The 20024-nt window shown below is 40.4% G+C and overlaps 1 protein-coding gene across 1 annotated transcript in view; it reads left to right on the forward strand.

The window, feature by feature from the left end:
• CCSER1 (coiled-coil serine rich protein 1) overlaps positions 1–20024 on the forward strand; it is a 1246501-nt gene that overhangs the window by 1196241 nt on the left and 30236 nt on the right. The window contains exon 9 of the mRNA XM_082244166.1: positions 3097–3177. Within this exon, the coding sequence (XP_082100292.1) occupies positions 3097–3177 (81 nt within the window). The remainder of the gene's footprint in view (positions 1–3096; positions 3178–20024) is intronic.

Here is a 20024-nt window from a genome sequence, read left to right on the forward strand (position 1 = left end):
CCCCTACCTCCTCCAGTCCATCATGAGTGAGCAGGTAGTGCCACAGGAGGGCGATAAATATGGCTGTGTGCTGTGGTAAGAGGCGGAACCATCGTCTCCTGTCACTGTTTCTATCTGGAGCTGAATCAGTGCAGCACTCACCGGAAGAAGCAGAGCTTGAAGCCAGGAACTTCAAAGTCTGACTAGATGCTAGCATAGTGAGTACGCTGACCTGTCTACCAACCCTCACTTACCTTTTCCTCCACTCAGTGTCCCCAGCCCAAACCACTTGTACAGGTCTGGTGCAAGCAGGGGAGGGAGACCCAGGAGGGAGAGGGGAGATACATATATGCCTGGAGCTATGAAACCGAAGGGCTCCTTCTGATGTGAGATGTGTGAGGATTCATAGTTCCCTTGTGTTTTTTTTACTTTGCCAGGCACTGTGATCATATGGGCTACGCTTGTATATTTATTTATCCTTTGCTGATTGTTGCCATGCTCTTCCTCCCCTGACCAGAATTCTGTCTTCCATCATGTTGATTTATTGGGGAGGGAAGATAGACAGGAGGCACTCATCTCCACCTTCGGAGCCTGTTTCCCCTGGCAGACAACCACAACTGATGATGATTGGCTTAGGATACATTTCCATTGTTTGCCAACCAACCAGAGGCAGAGTGGTACAACATTAAAATAGTGTAGATTAGTGTACAATGTTTTAAAATACTAATTGATTCTATTTATTTTTCTAAGTAATGCAATAGTTACTTTCCCTGGTTATTAGTTACTTTTTTAATGATGTAACTCAGGTACTTTTTGTGAGAAGTAACTAGTAACTATAACAAATTACTTTTTTTAAGTAACATGCCCAACACTGGTCGTATATAAGTCAGATTTTTGTAGCTCGGGGGCTGTCTTTACCCTAATTATATTCATCTTTTTTGGTTTTCCTTAAAGTTTTCCCACCTCATTATATGTAACATATATGTATAGATTTAAAAAAATTACAACACATTATGCTATTTTAACGTTGAGGAAGTATTAAAACCAACAAGAAGCTGAATTAGGAAATGCAAGCAGAATCCCATGTAAGAGTCATGAATAAATAAAGCACAAAAGCATATCTAAAACTCACACTCTTTTTTCAACAGAGGTGAAGGTTTTTCAACATTTTCACATTTTGTTGCTGTGTGCATCCCTGCTGGAGAGATTAACCTTCTCTATTTGTGACTTAAAATCAGGGAACGTTAAAGTTTGAGCTGTCACTGATACGGGAATATATCCTAAATCTTCTAATAGGGACACTAGTTGCAATAATAGCTTCTAAGGGAAGATTCCCTCACTTATTTTTGCGTCTACAAAACTTAAGGGAAATCTATTTAGTGGGGCACAGATCCTAAAAAATGACATTAGTTTTAGTTTAACAAAACTTAGTTTTAGTTTAATAGTTTAGTTTAACCCTACTATACTATATCCAAACTAGAAAAATACATTTTAGTTTTAGAGACACTTTAATCAAATAAGGTAAAGAGAAATTTATAAAAGAATTATGACTGGTATCAATAAATGAGTTAATTTTTTCTAGTAAAATAATATTTGATTTATTGATTTAAGTGAGTTAGGTCACATTTTGTTTTTATTTTTGCACTGAAGTAAACACATTTTATTGCACTGCAAACTTATTTAGAGATGCAGTGACATTAGTATGAGCCACTTAAGCATAATTTCTTTTTTTACAAACGCAAGCTGGAATTCAACAACAGAATAAATATGAGAAGTTGTCATAAAAGTATTGTTAGCTGTTAAAATCAGAGAATTACAGAGAAATACATTTTGTTTGGTACATGATGATATTTATCGATCTAGTGAATATGTGTGTATGTGTAGATGTTTGCATCTGTAACCTAAAGCATTATATATTAGCTTGAATGTTAGAAATGTACCAGTTATAGTGCTGTAGATTAAAAAAAAAAAAAAAAAGTTAGTGGGATTTATTTTGTACTGAAATGGTTGTATGGGATTGTTGCAAGCATTAATAGATATGGTTTTTCAATATCCCTAACATGTTCTACTACTTCAATGGAGCCTTTTTGGGTCAATAAATGTCAAGTGCGCAATTATACCTAACAGTCTGAACCACTAAATATACGTGCGTTCGCTGTTTAGTCACTTTAAAACACATACATTATTAGGCAGACGTAAAGGGTAACTCCACTTTCACGGGGAAAAAAACATACACTTCCTAAACACTGGGAATACTATTTATATGTACAGTACACCATGAATAAAATATTAAGATTTAAAAAATGAAAATATGATAATTTTATTAGCATAAAGGCAATATGTATCAAAACAAAGCACACAAATCTTTTGCATCACAGTGAAATTAGGGGCATGAAATATGTGCACCCTGTTGTGTTGGGGTGACCACCAAAATTCCTTTATTTTTACATTAGATTAAGACCAAAGAGATTGATTAGACAAATCTTTATTTCATTTCGCAGGCTGTCACATTTCTAAATTGTTGAAGAAACATGAAGCTGCTTTAATTTGTTTAGATCTATAACATTAATAAACTGTACAGACTTGCTTTTGAAAAAGAGGCAGAGTTTGTACTTGGCTGTCACAGATCATTTCCCAGCCATTAAGTCAAAGCTTTAGGTAACGTGTAGCTTTCATTGTGCTTTGTTTTTAAATTTTGCAATGATCTTCAAAGGTGTGTTGCATATAAACACAAAAGAACAGTTTTGACACATTTTTCTCGATGAAGACCACTGACTGCTACAAACTGTGAATTGGTACAGGTAGAGAAAAAGCTGGGCAATGAATATGCAATGGAAATAGTCACCCTTTACTTTCATAATTCCATCACAGTACTATAAAGTGTAACAGCTGGCAATGCATAGTCAAGTGGGAACAGAAGTGTGAAGCTAAAAAGAAATATCTATTCTTTTTGTGTTTTCATAATGTGAAAACAAGAGATGAGCCTTTCCAGCATGTGGTATACGTACAGCAGTGTTATTCCCAGCCAGGTCTACACTAATATATGCAGCATCCTTTCTGATATTGTATACCTTATTATATTGTTAAAAATAAGTATTTATTTTCATTGTTTTTCAGAAAGCTGCTCAAACTTTAAATGTCTCCAAGCAAGATAAATATACCCAGACCGAATTTGTAAACCATGAAGTCATTAACAATGTAAGTAATACACTCTTTAACAAATATTGGATGTATTCTGCACTGTATTCTGCACTACATTCACTTTAAAAATTGTCAAATAAAAAACACTGGTTTTCAAAAGCGACTGTGTAAATTAACCACTTCAATGCCAAACACTTTTACCCCTTCCTGCCCAGGCCAATTTTCATCTTTCAATGCTATCTCACTTTAAATGACATCTGCATGGTCAAGCAACATTGTAGCCATATAACATTTTTATCATTTTTTTTCACACAAATAGAGCTATCTTTTGGTGGTATTTAACCACTTGCCGACTGCTCACAGTATATTTACTGCGGCAGTCAGCCCCTCACAGGCAGAGTGGCCTGTGGGGCCCTGGGGAGCGGGCGCACGGCACCGGAGGCACGCTCCCGCGCGGTCACGGACCCCCCAGCGCGTGTGACCAGCGGACCCGATGTCCACCGGTCACTCGGCGTTCGTCGGGGGAGAGGGAGAAAGGCAGGCGGCTAGTGTAAACAAGCCGCCTGTCATTCTCCCCTGTGTAGAAACAATGATCATACGGTTCTACTATGTAGGACCATTGATCATTGTTCCTACACCTCAAGCCACAGCCAATCACAGTTAGAATCACGCCCCTAGGGACACACACCACCCCTCCCTCTCAAATAAAGTTAACCCCTTCACTGCCAGTGTAATTTTACAGTAACAGTGCATATGTATAGCACTGATTACTGTAGAAATGTCACTGGTATCCCCCCCCCGTACACGGCTAAATGGGAATATGATTTGGGGCTTACACTTGACCCCACAGACTGGTCACAAATTTGGCAGACGACGAAGACTGCCTCGCAGAATGTAGTGGCATCCGAGACGAACTACAAGGTTCTCATGCGCTGGTACCTTGTGCCAGCGCGCATTGCTAAGTTCTTGCCCACATACCCCTCCGTATGCTTCCGAGGTTGCTCAGCTGTTGGCATGCACATGCACATCTGGTGGACTTGCCCTACAGTTCAAAAGTTTTGGCAAGCGGTCTTTCGTATCCTCTCCACCCTCATGGAAGCTTGGAAGACGTCCCATTTGCCTTTACCAGAACTCAAGCATAGAGTCACCAACGCGATGATCCATGCAAAAATAGAAGCGATCTTAACTGACAAGGTTGAGAAGTTTGATAAACTTTGGCACCCCTGGGTGACCCATTATCTGCCCCCCAACTTTGACGAAGCCTTGTTGCTTCCTTAATCGGCTTCCAAGCTATGCATGAGCTCACACCGCTTATTTCTGGTTTCCCCCCGGCGACCTGCCTTTCACCCCCCCACCCCTCCCTCTCTCTCTCTCCCACCCTCCTCTTTCCTTCCCAGCCCTGTTCCCCCCCCCCTCTCTTTTTCATTATTGCTATCAGTTGACCCCTTATCTTTTCCCTTTTTTTTTTCTCTCTCATTTTCTTTTTTGACAACGTATTTGTCTGGATCAACTACTATTGTTCAACCACTGGTCATGTAGTAACAGAGAGCTATGTTTCCCCCTGTTTACTAATCATAACCTCATGTTCCAGCTGTCTTGGGTCCCTGCCCGGGACGGCCCTATTTGTCCCATGCTTCCCTCCTCCGGGATCTGATTACCCTCTTGCAGTTGCCTCATCACTTGGTGAGTGCTTGTTGGCCGCGCCTCTCCTCCTGGGCACAGCTTGTTCCCTTTATCGGGTGCCTGGGGGACGGGTTCCTTCTACCTTTCTCCATCCCCAGATCCCCCATTGGTTCATTGCCTTTGTTGTCACCTACTGAGGTTTTCCTGAGGTTACGACTGTTAGTTACTTTATTGTTTGCTCTCTATACCCTATGGGTTATTAGTTGTATCTCTGTAATTCTCCAGTGCAAGTTAAACGTTGTACTACATTTGTTAACTCCAATAAAAACTTTGAAACAGAAATGTCACTGGTAACCCCAAAAGTGTCAAAAATGTCAGTCAAGTGTCCGATCTGTCCGCCGCAATGTCGCAGTACCGCAAAAAAATTGCAGATCGCCGCCATTACGCGTTAAAAAAAAAAACAACAAAAATTACAAAAATCTTTCCCTTTGTTAGTAAGCGCGATAACTTTTGCGCAAACCAATCAAAATACGCTTTTTGCTATTTTTTTTTTTACCAAACATATGTAGCATAAAACAAATTGGCCGAAAATGTTAAAAAAAATTTATTTTTACATTTTTTTGGGGGAATTTCATATAAAAAATGTGAAAAATATTGTTATTTTTGCAAAATTTACGCTCTTTTTTTGTTTATAGCGCATGATCAAAAAATCGCACAGGTGATCAAATACCACCAAAAGAAAGCTCTGTTTGTGGGAAAAAAAGGACGTCAAATTCGTTTAGGTACAGCATCGCACGACCGCGCAATTGTCCGTTAAAGTCATGCAGTGCCGAATCGCAAAATACCCCCTGGTCAGGAAGGGGGTAAAATCTTCCGGGGCTTAAGTGGTTAATCACCACTGGGTTTTTTTTTTTTTTTGTGCTAAATGAACAAAAAAAGGCCAAACATGTAAAAAAAATGTGTTTCTTTGTTTATGTTATACAATTTTGCAAATAATCTTTCGTCATAAATTTAGACCAAACCGTGTTCTGCTACAATGTATATCATTTAGTCTATAGGAAAGTTATAGAGTCCACAAGCTATGGTATATATACAGTATCTCACTAGTGATGAGCCAAACACCCCCCTGTTCGGTTCGCACCAGAACATCTCGAACAGGGGCAATGTTCTAGTGAACATACGAACTCCATTCTTAAATGCAAGTTATTGGCCCAGAAAAGTGTATGGGGACCCGGGTACTGCCCTGGGGGATATGAATCAAAGCAAAAACTATTTTTTAAAATTATCATTTTTACAGGAGCAGTGATTTTAAAAAAGGTTAAAGTGAAACAATAAAAATGAAAAATTCCTTTAAATATCGTGCCTGGCATTCCCCCTCAATGTGCCTGTGAAGTGGCACATTTGTGTGCTGTATGTAGCCTGCTGCAGCAATACTGACATTTCTAAAGGAAAAAATGTAATTTAAACTTGATCATAGCTGTAATGTATTGTCGGCTCCTGGCAATACAGATAAAAAAAATGAAGAAAACAGTGTGGGGTCCCCTCCCAGTCCAAAAAACAGCGTGGGGTCCCCCTAAAATCCATACCAGACCCTTATTCGAGCACACAGCCTGGCTGGCCAGGATGGCGGTGGGGGCGAGCCAGTGCCCCCCCTCCTGAACCATACCACCCCAAAGCACCTTGCCCCATGTTGATGGGGACAGGGGTCTCTTCCCGACAAACGTGGACTGTGGTTGTGGGGGTCTGCCGGAGGAAGGTTTATCGGAATCTGGAAGATCCCGCCCCCCCCATGTGAATGGATATCGGGTGCATTATGGGGTGCTCGTGACGTCGGGTCTCTATAAAAGAGCTATCAAACTCAAACAGCTCATTAGCACGGGAGGCGTCTTGAGAAGCAGGAGGTTTTTTATTTCTATTTTTCTGGCTGTGGGCAGGAAACGTGATCATCAGGGGACACTATTTTTTTTTTTTTTTTAATAAAGGACTTTTCTGAAACTTGCTTTTGTCTTTATTTTTTTGTAAACTTTTTTGGTGAATGGGTAGGGGTACGATGTACCCAATATCCATTCACATAGAGGGGGGTGGGAACTGGGGGCCTCCTTGTTAAAGGGGGCTTCCAGATTCCAATAAGCCTCCCCCCGCAGACCCCCACAACCAAAGCCCACGGTTGTCGGGAAGAGACTCCTGTCCCCATCAACATGGGGGCACGGTGCTTTGGGGTTGGGGGTCCAAAGCACCCACCCCCCGCATGTGGCCTGGTATGGTTCAGGAGGGGGGTCGCTCGTTCGTTCCCACCCCCATCCTGTCCAGCCTGTGCTCAGATAAGGCTCTGGTATGGATTTTAGGGGGAAGCCCACGCCATCTTTCTTTAAAAGTTTGGCATGGGGTTCCCCTTAAAATCCATACCAGACCCAAGGGGCCTGTTATTGACTGGGGGGGGGACTCCACGATGTTTATATATATCTATATATATATAGATATACATAAATTTATGGTGTATACTGCCCTGGTGTTATATACGGAACTGACAAACTGACAACAAACTGTAAAAAGCGCAAATCTCTCTCCCTGCTAAGCAATGTACTACACTACACTATCTGAAAAACTGTGTAACTCACTACACTCTCCCTGAAGGAATGTGGAATTGTGTGTAGGGCGAGATAGAAGTTAGTTAGGCAGGGAGATTGTTAGGTTCATCAACAGGTTTGATGGTGGCGTAAGTGGTAGAATATCAGGCTTGCAATTTGAGAGGTTGTGGGTTTGAATCCCTTGGCCAGCGGGTGATTAATAGTCCACCTATTAATTATGAATGCGGGAACTCAAAGTTCCTGCGAAGAAGCTCATTTGTTCGTCATTCGTCTCAAACACAAAGCTCATCATTATATCTCACAAAAGTGAGTACACCCCTTACAATTTTGTAAATATTTTATTATATGTTTTCATGTGACAACACTGAAGAAATTACACTTTGATACAATGTAGAGTAGTGAGTGTACAGCTTGTATAACAGTGTAAATTTGCTGTCCCCTCAAAATAACTCAACACAGCCATTAATGTCTAAACCGCTGGCAACAAAATTGAGTACACCCCCAAGCAATAATGTTGAAATTGGGCCCAATTAGCCATTGTCCCTCCCGGGTATCATGTGACATATCATTAGTGTTACAAGGTCTCAGGTGTGAATGGGGAGCAAGTGTGTTAAATTTGGTGTTATCGCTCTCACTCTCTCATACTGGTCACTGGAAGTTCAACATGGCACCTCATGGCAAAGAAATCTCTGAGGATCTGAAAAAAAAATTGTTGCTCTACATAAAGATGGCCTAGGCTATAAGAGGATTGCCATGACCCTGAAGCTGAGCTGCAGAATGGTGGCCCAGAAAATACAGCAGTTTAACAGGAAAAAGGCCCCGCCATGGTCGACCAAAGAAGTTGAGTGCACATGCTCAGCATCATATGCAGAGGTTGTCTTTGGGAAATAGACGTATGAATGCTGCAGAGGTTGAAGGGGTGGGTGTCTGCCTGTCAGTGCTTAGACCATACATCACACACTGCATCAAATTGGTCTGCATGGCTGTCATCCCAGAAAGAAGCCTCTTCTGAAGATGATGCACAAGAAAGCCTGCAAACAGTTTGCTGAAGACAAACAGACTTAGGACATGGTTTACTGGAACCAAGATAAATTTATTCGGTTCAGATGGTGTCAAGCGTGTGTGACAGCAACCAGGTGAGGAGTACAAACACAAGTGTGTCTTGCCTACAGTCAAGCACGGTGGTGGGAGTGTCATGGTCTGCGACTGCATGAGTGCTGCTGGCACTGGGGAGCTACAGTTCATTGAGGGAACCATGAATGCCAACATGTACTCTGACATACTGAAGCAGAGCTTGATTTCCCTTCTTCAGAGACTGGGCCGCAGGGCAGTATTCCAACATGATAACGACCCCAAACACCCATCCAAGGTGACCACTGCCTTGTTAAAGAAGGTGAGAGTAAAGGTGATGGACTGGCCAAGCATGTCTCCAGACCTAAACCCTATTGAGCATCTGTGGAGCATCCTCAAACAAAAGGTGGAGGAGCGCAAGGTCTCTAACATCCACCAGCTTCATGATGTCTTCATGAAGGAGTGGAAGAGGACTCCAGTGGCAACCTGTAAAGCTCTGATGAACTACATGCCCAAGAGGGTAAAGGCAGAGCTGGAAAATAATTGTGGCCACACAAAATATTGACACTTTGTGCCCAATTTGGAAATTTCCACTTAGGGGTGTACTCACTTTTGTAGCCAGCGGTTTAGACATTATTGACTGTATATAGGAAAATGAAGTAGGCGCTGGTATAAGTGATTATTTTTCTATGTGACAGGTATATAACTGTATACTTTAGGATCTATCTGGATATTGCACACAATATAATTGTAATAACGGTGGGGACATATAGTAACATGAAATGAAAGCAATGTCCTGAAGTGCGGATATGTGCCAAAATTAACTCACATATAGGTGTATTAAAATTTGTGTATAGCGAATGGTATATACAACATGTATTTACAGTGCCCAAATCATTGTGAAAAAAATCAATAAATAAATAATAATAATAATAATAATAAATGGACAATAAATAATTGTGCAGATGATGACTATAGTAGTCACAATAAATAAATGATGAAATAGGCAATAAATCACATTAATTGTGCAAATGGTGGCTATAGTCCGTGCAGTAATATAAACACAAATTAATTCTCCAGTTTAGGTGCTCCACCCCGTGCTCTTGTGGTTTAATGGTAATCAATACTGCTTACCAGATAACATCAGGTCACACAGACCTCTAACGCCTTTTGATCCGTATTCAATATCAATTAGGATGGATCAATCCTCCACCAAACTCCTCCACATCAAATCTCTTATGCCTAATAATTTCAGTGGGAATGGATAATAACACAGGAATAAATCCTTCACCTCTCTCCTCATATCCAAGTCCTTGGATGCTGGTCTCAGGCAGGTGTATATAGAAAAACAATAGGAAGCCGGAACATAGTGTAATAATTTTATTGTGCCCATCTGGCACAGGGTAAAATAGCTAGTTGCTGTTCAAGGGGGTTATTAATACACTGTATGTGTCCCCTCTGCACAGTATATGCTCCTCTGTGCAGCCCTTGTAGCGTGGCAGCGGTCAGCGTTTTTTCCAATGCCCTAGGTGGAAGTGACGTTGCTGGCTCTCAGTGTTTCCTGGGTTTGGTCTAGACCACAATGCATTTCGCTGTAAGCATCATCAGGAAGTCCGACTGTACTTCACAGTACAGCATTATCATATAACTTGCGTGGCTTTTACCATAGACACTGACTGGTGACAGTATGTAAAAAAAAAGGTTATCAATAATTTTTTTTAAATATTTTTTCTTTTCTCTTTTTATGTACCACTCTGGGGAGTTGATCAGGATTTTGTTTTTCACATACTATGAGTACTCTTGTGTAGACTGTATTGCTGTGATTAGTTGTGATTGGCCACAGCTAGTCACATGGTACCAATGGGCTGTGATTGTCCCTGTCTATACCATGTGATAACTGTGAACAATCACAGAGCTCATCACAATAATACACAGTGAAAGGCATGAATCAAAGCCTTTTGTTGTACACAGCTTTTATGTGATCTACTGTGATTGGCCACACCATGTGATCACTGTGACCAATCACAGCTAGCAACACAATTTTATACAATGAATGGCATGAAAGTATTTGATTCATTGTTTACAACTGTCATGTGATCTGCTATAATTGGTCACAGCGATCACATGGTCAGCGTCAGAGAACAATAGGGTTCCCACCCGAATGTCATTTTACAATGGCCAGGCGGGAAACAGTTTGATAAGCTGTAGTTTCATGATTATGCAGTCAAGGGGCCCCAGCAGGTGTTAACAAACTGTGCAGCTCTTTAAAATGTTTATTCATTTTATCATAATACCTGCAGGCCATTTGGGCCCCATGTAAGTCTAGCCAAGCTCCAAGTTAGCAATTCTCACATCCTTCCTTGCTGGTAGGACATGAAAACCATTGAATGCTCACTTCCAGCATTACAGAAGCAAAAACCAATGGTTATCACCTCCTAGCAGCAAGGCAAGATGTGGGGATTGCTCACTAGGATTTTTTCTGCCGGGCTTCCAGGGGAGTCCAAATGGCCTACAGGTATGACAATAAAATTAATAAACATTTTGCAAAGCTTCACAGTTTTCTAATGCCTACTGGGGCCCTTTGACTGAAAGTTAGCTGTGTTCTGTTAGTTGTGTCAAACAACATTTGCTAAAGCTTTGTGTATAAGAATAGTATGTTGTAATTTACAAGTCCTTAAATGTTGCAGGTGGGTTAGTTTTCTTTTCTTTTTTTTTCAGGCTAAGAACATTTTCAGCAGGCACAAAAAATTGTAGATCAAAAATCCAGTGTCTATGCCCCTTCCTGTGAGCATCACAGAAAACATGAGCAATCTAATCTTTCTTTTATAAACTAATAATCCCTAACACTCTGTGTAATGCAGCTACCCAGGAACAGGTTCATTTTGTTATTAGCATAGTTATCAGGAGAAATTTAAGAAAAAAAACTGAAAAGAAGGAAAAGTAATGCAGCCTTCTTATTAAGGGACTTCTAATCTGCAGTATATTATTATTTTTAGGGGGGGTCACATATGCCTTAAAGAGGTTGTAAAGGATTTTTTTTTTCATTACAATAAAACAGAGGCGATATTAACCTGCACTGTGCAAGGGTACTTCACAGAATGGCCCCAAATCTCCTCTTATGGGGTTCCCCACTGGCACTCTCCATTTTACCTCTCCTCCTCCATGTGCCACAATAGGAAGCCACTTCCTATGGAGGCACATGAGTGAGCCCACTCCCGAGCCAGGCTGTGTGCATCCATAGACACACACAGCATAGCTCAGCCCTGCCCCTGCTCCTTCCTTACAGGATTTGACTTACTTAAACTATGACTCCTGATGCCCTCCACCAAGATTGTGAGAGCCTATTAGAGGAGAGAGAAAACCTGCAGGCACAGCACTGGACTGATGTAGGACTCAGGTAAGGGTTAGGGGGGGGGGGGGATTGAGCAACTGGAAGGCTTTTTACCTTCATGCAAAGAATGCATTAAGACAAAAAAAAAAAAGCTTTTTCACTTTAGAACCACTTTAATCTAAACTGATACTAAATAACAAGCACTACTTGCAATGGGAGGAAAACATAATATCTAGCATAAATCCTTTTATAAAATATTCTCCAGTAATGTTTTCCCTAGCGACATGTAGGTTTACCTAAATTGTTTTAAAATTATTTTTATCATAATTTACAATAAATGTTATGCTTTGTTAAAGTGAGTTTTATATCTGTTTAATACATACAAAAAAATATCTGTTGATTTTGCTAGCGATCTTGTGAGCTGTTAACGTCATGTGCTCTCAGCCTGTGCACAAGGGGATGGTTATGTTGGGAGGAGGGGGGGTTATAGATCGGGAGACATCTGTATTATTTGTATTCTTTTTAATCCATCAGAAACAAAGTAGTCAGGGCTAGCAACATGTGCTCAGTATTCGGGATTTAGAGCTGGGTTGTCATGTAAAAGAGGAAGATAGCAGCATACTATGGGGTGGATTTACTAAAGGCAAATATACTGTGCACTTTGCAAAGTACAGTGGCACTCTATAAGAGCAGTTGCTCCAGAGCTTAAAAGTAAATGAGGTGAAGTTTCAGTTTGCAAAGAGCACCCGATCACATGCAAGGAAAAGTTAAAAAAGCATTTTTTTCTTACACATGATTGGATGATGGAAGACAGCAGAGCTTCTGCTCATTTACTAAGCTCTTGAGCGACTGCTCTTGTAGAGTGCAACAGCACCTTGCAAAGTGCACAGTCTGTTTGCCTTTAATAAATCAACCCCTATATTTCTTGCTCAACAACAGTTATTTGTCTGTACTTTCACTAAATATGTGTTTTTTTATTTTTTATTTTATTTTGCTTTAACATATTATTTAATGTGTGTGCCAAACCTATTGTTCACATTGAGCATTGTAGTGTAACACAATTAGAATTATTGCACTACTTTATTTTTTGCTGTTTCAGTTCATGGTGACCAAGAGCCTCTTCTGGCTGTCAAAGTTGCCAACGTATCAGTTGTACAAGGAAAACATCACTTTGTCATTTGCAGCCACACAATCAGATTGATCTCAGTTTAAAGCTAATTGCTTGTTTTACAAACCATTCCTTTGTAATCGTGGATTAGTTAAAGTTCAAATAGCCGGAGATTGTATATTATTAAAATGTAATCCATTTGAAAATTAAATATCATTTGCACTCTCATTAACAATTTAATGAAGGTATTAAACTTGCAATCATCACAGACAAAGCATTTTATAACCCTTATCATGTATTCTAAAATTTGTAAGTTGGAAAGGGATCTTGCAGTGCTATTTAATGGTATGCATCAATGAGGATCACACAAATTGCCTGAAATAAAAGGAAGAACATTTCCAAGGGATTCTTAACTTGGCTACAAGTCAAATTCTGTACCTGACACAAAGATTTCACCAAACTGTCTATGAGTTCAAAATAATTTTCAAACAAAGAATCACAAATAACTGCTATACAATATGTGTTATAGCATTTCCCTTAATAAGAAAAGTAATAATCTTCTAAGGTAAACATGACAGCGTAACAGATGGTGCTCTTAGCCCAATATAGATGTATGTCCTAAAATAAGTAAAATTGGAAATACCTAAACAAAGTTTCAAAATAGCAATGAACAAGAACATAAATTTGATTTTCCAGTAAAACAAAAGTTCACACAGCCCTATGCAAACCGCTGTGGGTGTCACTACAAGGTTAATTATTTCCCCAGATTGGTTCACAGATCACAGTGTGAACTGCCAAATGGTGCATGGATCCATGCGATACGATTCCAGTGCGGACCAAACAAATGGTCCTGCACCATTTTGGTGCGAATGTGATGCAAATTCAGCCATACAATCTGTATGGCTGAATTTACATCGCACAGACATCACATGTGATCTGCACAGCAATGCGGTGAACATCCCATGCAATGTCTAACATAGCAATAGTGTAAACCCAGCAGCGCAAATAGCATTGCAGGCTTGCCTCCAGATATGGGGCACGCCTGCATGCACCCCCTGCTGACCCCTGCGATAGTTGGACACAAGTTGCATGCGATTTTGTCAGCAGGTGTCAGCCAATGACTAATGGCTAAGATCTGCTGATCGGCTGTGTTCAATCACAGCACATAGTCCTGTGTTTACAAACACACAGGACTCTGTACACAGAGTAGAGATCTGGCTGTTAATTCTCCCTGCAGCCAGATCACTGGCTGAGAAGGAGTTAATTTTAAGGGGTGATCAAGGGGTTAACTTTGTTCCTACCAAGTGAAGTGTGTGTATTATGTGTATTGTGCTGCTTTTACTAAGAGATGTTTCTTCTCCCTGCAGCCAGACATTTTAGTAAAATCAGCACATAATACACACATTACACTTGTTAGGCACACAGTTAACCCTTTGATTGCCCCTTGATGTTAACCCTTTCCAGCCAGTGCCGTTAGTGGAGTAACAGTGTACAGTATTATATCTGATCACTTTACTGGTGTCACCATCGATGTGTCAGTTAGTGTACCTCCCAATGAGTGTCTGCCACACTATCACAGTTCCCCTATAAGTCACTGATCACCACTATAAAACAGTCCCAAGTGCAAGTATATATAACAATGAATAGTTGTAACAGTATGATGTTTGAGCAGTAGTGGTGGCACCCTCTGAACACTGCCAAACACTGGAAAAAATGCACACTCACCAGATGGAGTTGATCTTTGTTGGTTTATGTCAACAAAAGATCAGGTAGCCCTTTGGAATCTCCGTGGGCTGGTAGGCTTATGTCCAAGAGATGAAATTCCTGTGGGTGGTCTCAGAGGGCAAGACAAGGAAGCGGACACCTCATAGTGTAGTATATAAAAACCAATCTGTGTTTATTTAAAAATTCTAAAAAACATAGCGATCACAGAAGACACAGTTCAAAATAGATCAGTTGTACCTGCACTATCTCCCGTGCTCATACAGGGTTCCCCACGGTCACCCATAACTTAAGCAGAGAGTCGCGCCGCTCCCGGAAGTGAGACAAGTGGCGTGCATGTCAGAGCGGGTCCAGAGCTAGGCAGCATGCATGTCAACTTGACGAATTTCTTCATAGAAATGACATCATCCGATGACCCGCTCTAACGCGCACGCCGCTCGTCAAAAGACTGTGCACTTAGCAGGTGCAGTTGTGCTCATTTTACCCAGAGCTTAGTAAATGTGGTAAACCTCTGCTGATTTCCATTATCCAATCATGTGCAAGAAAAAAATGCTGTTTTTTTTTTTTCTTTAATTTCCCTAACACCTTAATGAGTATTCTTTACAAAGTGAAACTTTACAACATTTACTGTACATTTACTAAGGAAAATAGGTGAAACTGCATTTGCAGAGTGCATAGTCTATTTACCTTTAATAAATCAACCTAATAGACTTGTAGATTCCATCAAAGTTGAGTGCTGACATTAGTTTATTATTTATGGGGAATGTGTATTTAAACAATTACTGTTCATATTTCATTAGGTTGAAAACGAAGCGATAAGCTTTTGGTTGCTGTAAGCAATGTTAACACAATGAATCTCTTTTATATTTGCTCCCTTTTGCTATGTTAACTATACAAACTATACAAACTTATTCCCAAAAAGTTGGGCACTGTGTAAAATTTACATATACACCCATATTTATTTCACAATAGAAAATAGAAAAAACATCAAATGTTTAAACTAAGAAAATGTACCATTTTAAGTAAAAAATAAGGTAATTTTGAAACTGATTGTAGCAACACGTCTCAAAAAACCCCCTCTTCTTTTAGAATGGTTTTACACTATGGCGAATTGGATGTGGGTTTCCTCGCATCCAATTCGCATGTCAGGAGATTGTGACTGGTTCTCCATGGAGCCAGTTTGCTTATCTCCGGAACGGCTCTGGTGCGAATTGCACAGGAGTCCTGTGCGTCTTCTGGCCCATTTCAGGTCCGAATTCAGCCCAACATTCGGACAGAAATCAGGCCTGAAATGGTGAACAGGGACGCACTGGACCTCCTGCTGTGAGCCTCTCCATGTGGCAGTGTGAACCCAGCCTTAACATTACTCTATAAATGTCTGAGAACTGAGGAGACCAGTTGCTGGAGTTTTGGGAGAGGAATGTTGTCACATTCTGGATTCTAACTGCTTGATCATCTTTGTTTTATTTTTTGATTTAAGATGTGCCAAATATTTTCAATTAGTGAAAAGTCTGGACTGCAGACAGGCCAGATAAGCACACAGACTCTTCTCAGCTATGCTGCTGTCATAGATGCAGTGTGCGGTTTAACATTGCCCTGCTGAAGGCATGGCCTTCCCTGAAAAAGTCATCATCTGGATAGGAGCATATGCTACTCTAAAACCTTAATAAACACAAATACCCAGTATGCTGGATCAATAAAAATGTCAAAGTTTATTAAAACATCACTGGAAGATTCACGTAACATTCTCTGGGAAGTAGCACTTCAGAGGTGAAAATTGTGAAGCTGTATACAGCAGACAGCGATCTGTACCCCTGGATGTCTGGTAATCCATCTCCTGGACCAGCAGTCCTACATCTCACACTGCTGTTGAGTGGATCCCCCACAAACTAGGGACAGCTGAGCTGGATGGTGGTATGCTGTGGATCAAGAAGCTGTCAGGATGTGCAGTGAGCCCTCTCCCCGCTCGGTGAGATTGATGCTGCCAGCTTGGAGGGCTGATTAGCACTAGAGTAGGACTCACAGGGACTCAGAACAGCAGGGTGAATGGGGGTTCACTTAACAGCATTGTGAGATGTAGGATCGATGGTCCAGGAGATGGATTACCAGACCTCCAGGGGTACAGACCACTGTCAGCGTGTGAGGCTTCCCTCTGGACTGTTGGAAGAGACCAAAGTCAGTGGATTGGGTGGACTAACGAACATGTCTTAGAGACCCACCCCTTTTGTCAATGGCATGCCAATTAGGGTACAAACAAGGCTATTTAAACCAGCAAATGAGGGAAAAGATAATTGACAGCTGCAAAACCCATTAAACGTTTGTGTAAAAAGGCTGACAAGGGAAAATGACAGGGGACGGTTTTAGCAATATAAAGATAACCTCAAATACCAAGAAAATTAAAGAACAAAATGAATGTATAAAGAAATAATTTAAAATAAGGGGATGGTGAAAAATAAAGTAAAAAATAAATAAAAAATTAAATATTAAAATGACTAAAATGAATTGTGACTTTTGCTAGCCAACTCAGGGTGCAATCACACCATAACTAACAACAATAAATTTTATATTGACCTAATGTTCACTTGAAGATCTGCTTTCTTAATTGTCTATCACATCTTGAAAGGAATATATTCCTTCATCCCTAGCTGTCAAAAAAAAAAAGAAAAAAGAAAAGAAGAATCACACATTGTAACAAACACATGCTATTATGTAACCTAATTTGCTGGACATTGAAGGCAATCTTCTGAATGTCAAGATAATGATGATAAACTCTAGTAAAAATCTATTAAAATAAAAACATGACTGTTAGAGATACCCTGTGTAGACAAATGGATAATACTCAATACCTAAACAATTTTATTTATTATTTTAATATCTGTATTTTATTATATTTTATAATCAAGAAATAAACCCAAAAAAAAGAGGGAGGGACTTTTTTCTTCCTTTTCTTTTGCATGTAAGTTATAACACTGTGACATTAATTATATCCATAAATAATGATGGATTAACTGAAGGGCCACAATGAAAAAAAAGGACTTTATAAGATAGTGTGAATTTCAAGTTCTTTATTAAGCCCTCTGGATGCAAGGATATTGAGTGCAAAAATCCAGAAGGTTTTGCACAGACATAGCCTTTGGAACCTCTCAGCAAAAGGGATGCCACCTTGAAAAAGCTCTATAACCTCGACCTGGAGTCCATTGGTAGACTGACCATGGTGGAGGGTGAAGTGTCTAGGGACACTATTGTCCACATCGCCATCCTTGATCAAACCTGGCTCTCACGGTACGTATAGTATGGCCATGTAAAGAAGCCCGCACAGACAGTCCATAAATCACAAATTCAGTACTGCATGTGAAAAATCTAGAGAGGAAATACTCTTTTCCATTGAGATCTGTGAAAGTTTTTTGGCAATTGTACATAAGGACACGAAAGAAAGGATTGGATGACCGACATTGGTTCACCTGTTGCCAACGAACACCGCCACATCCCTAGTATAATAATTAAAAGATAAAATGGTGTTCAATAGCCGAACTGACCAGCCAGAGAACCACCAAAGAGGTGTGGGACTTTAAAGGCAGTGTGGTTATGGCAGAACAGACAGTCAGAAAATGTTTCAGTTAAAATACATGATTTTATTCATTTGACAGCGTAAAACATACAAAAACATACAGAAAAAAAGGGAAGTTTTCCATGATAAAATTGATACAGATACTGTGATACTTGGAATCAAGAGATACATGGGGTCACCAGGGTCCTACATGTTTCGCCATTTCGGTGGCTTCATCAGGGACCGAGCGTACTAATGACCTCTCAAGTAGTTCTAGGCAATAACAAACATAGTGTTAAGACAATTGATTATTGCGTGCGTTAACGCACGTTTCTCAGGATTCATACATTATTTCTGTTTTAAACCATATTCACATATACATATACAGGATTAGTTCATTAGGAACTTACCAACAGTTAAGTATCAAGAAACTTGATGCAATTGGACAGTGACTTGGGTATTGTCATGCATGCGCGGCAATGGTGGACCACCCCAAAGTCCTAAAAGGACTAGGGGTTCACGTGCCCACGAGGGCTGGCCGATACTGGACCGGGCTAGGACAAACAGCTGGCTAGTTCACCAAATCTGCCACCGGTAGAAGGGAGGTCTCAGCCTCTAAATGGGATAGATAAGGACCATCATGTATACCATATCAAGCTCGTCATATGTTTTAGTCACAACCATGCAACAGTGTATGTGACCCAAGAAAGTAGGTGACAAGTAAGAAGCAACCAAGTGGGCCAGGTATTTCCCCTTACCCTAAAGAAGTTAGGGTTAATCCTGGGGCCAGATAAATACAGAACCAGGCCCCCAAGGTAAATAAATAGGGACAATTGGAGAAGGGGAACAAAAAGAAAGGAAAAAAGGAAAAGATGAATGAAAAGTGAAAGAATGAGAAGGTAGCCCAGGAAGTGAAAATTAAGCCATAATAGTAGTAAGCTAGGAAGTGAAGACATGCCGAAAAGTTCATCGCTCAAACAGTGGTTGAGTGGGAAAAGGTGTGGGGTAAAAAGAGAAATGAGTGAATAAACGTGACCAAAAGGTGATATAGTGAACTTGGAAATTATTGTACATAAGGACACATCGTACATGGTTGCTTTTTGCATTGAAACATCCCTTCCAGTATACAGAAGGTTGCCATGGAGTGGGATACAGGCTCCTTGAGTTTACTTGGGGCTATGATGTTTTTGATTCTGGATGAGAACACTGGTTTAGGCTTTGGATCTTTAGTTTGAATGGACCAGTGTTTCAATATTATCCTTTCCATCTACCTGTGTTTACAATGAAACTTTGGACGCAGTACTAACAGAAATTCTGCTTGGGCTTTGACTATAAACTCCTCGTTATCACCTTTTTCCAAAAACTTTTTCTTAAGTAAAGCTCCTTAAATGTTGTAATCTGTATCAAAGGTACAGTTTCTCCTCAAACTGGTGTATTGCCCTTTGGGGATTTTTTGATAGACTTCGGATGGTGACAGCTATCTGAGTGGAGATAGGAATTGCCAGATGCTGGCTTGAAATGTGTTTTGAATATAATCTTATCACCTCGATGACCTAAGTCCAGATCTAGAAATATTAAGATGTCCTGGTTCCACACATGGGTCAGGGTCAAACCCATGTTGTTACTGTTACAGTGCTGGGAAAAGGCCTCCATCTCTGAGAGAGCACCATTCCAGATGACGATAATATTGTCAATATAGCTTCCAAAATAAACAGGTGTCTGGCAAAGGGGTTGTTCCTCTAGATATAGGACTCCTCTCACAACCCATGGTGATGTTGGCGTAGCTTTCTTTTAACACTGATGGTGCCTTTACAGATGTGCAAGCTGCCCATTCCATACTTACCAACTCTTCTTCCCCCCATACCATCAGAGATGCAGGCTTATGAACCGAGCATTCATAACAAACTGGAAGGT

The sequence above is a fragment of the Pelophylax lessonae genome, assembly GCF_965119305.1.
Source record: "Pelophylax lessonae genome assembly, chromosome: 1".
NCBI classification, from domain to species: domain Eukaryota; kingdom Metazoa; phylum Chordata; class Amphibia; order Anura; family Ranidae; genus Pelophylax; species Pelophylax lessonae.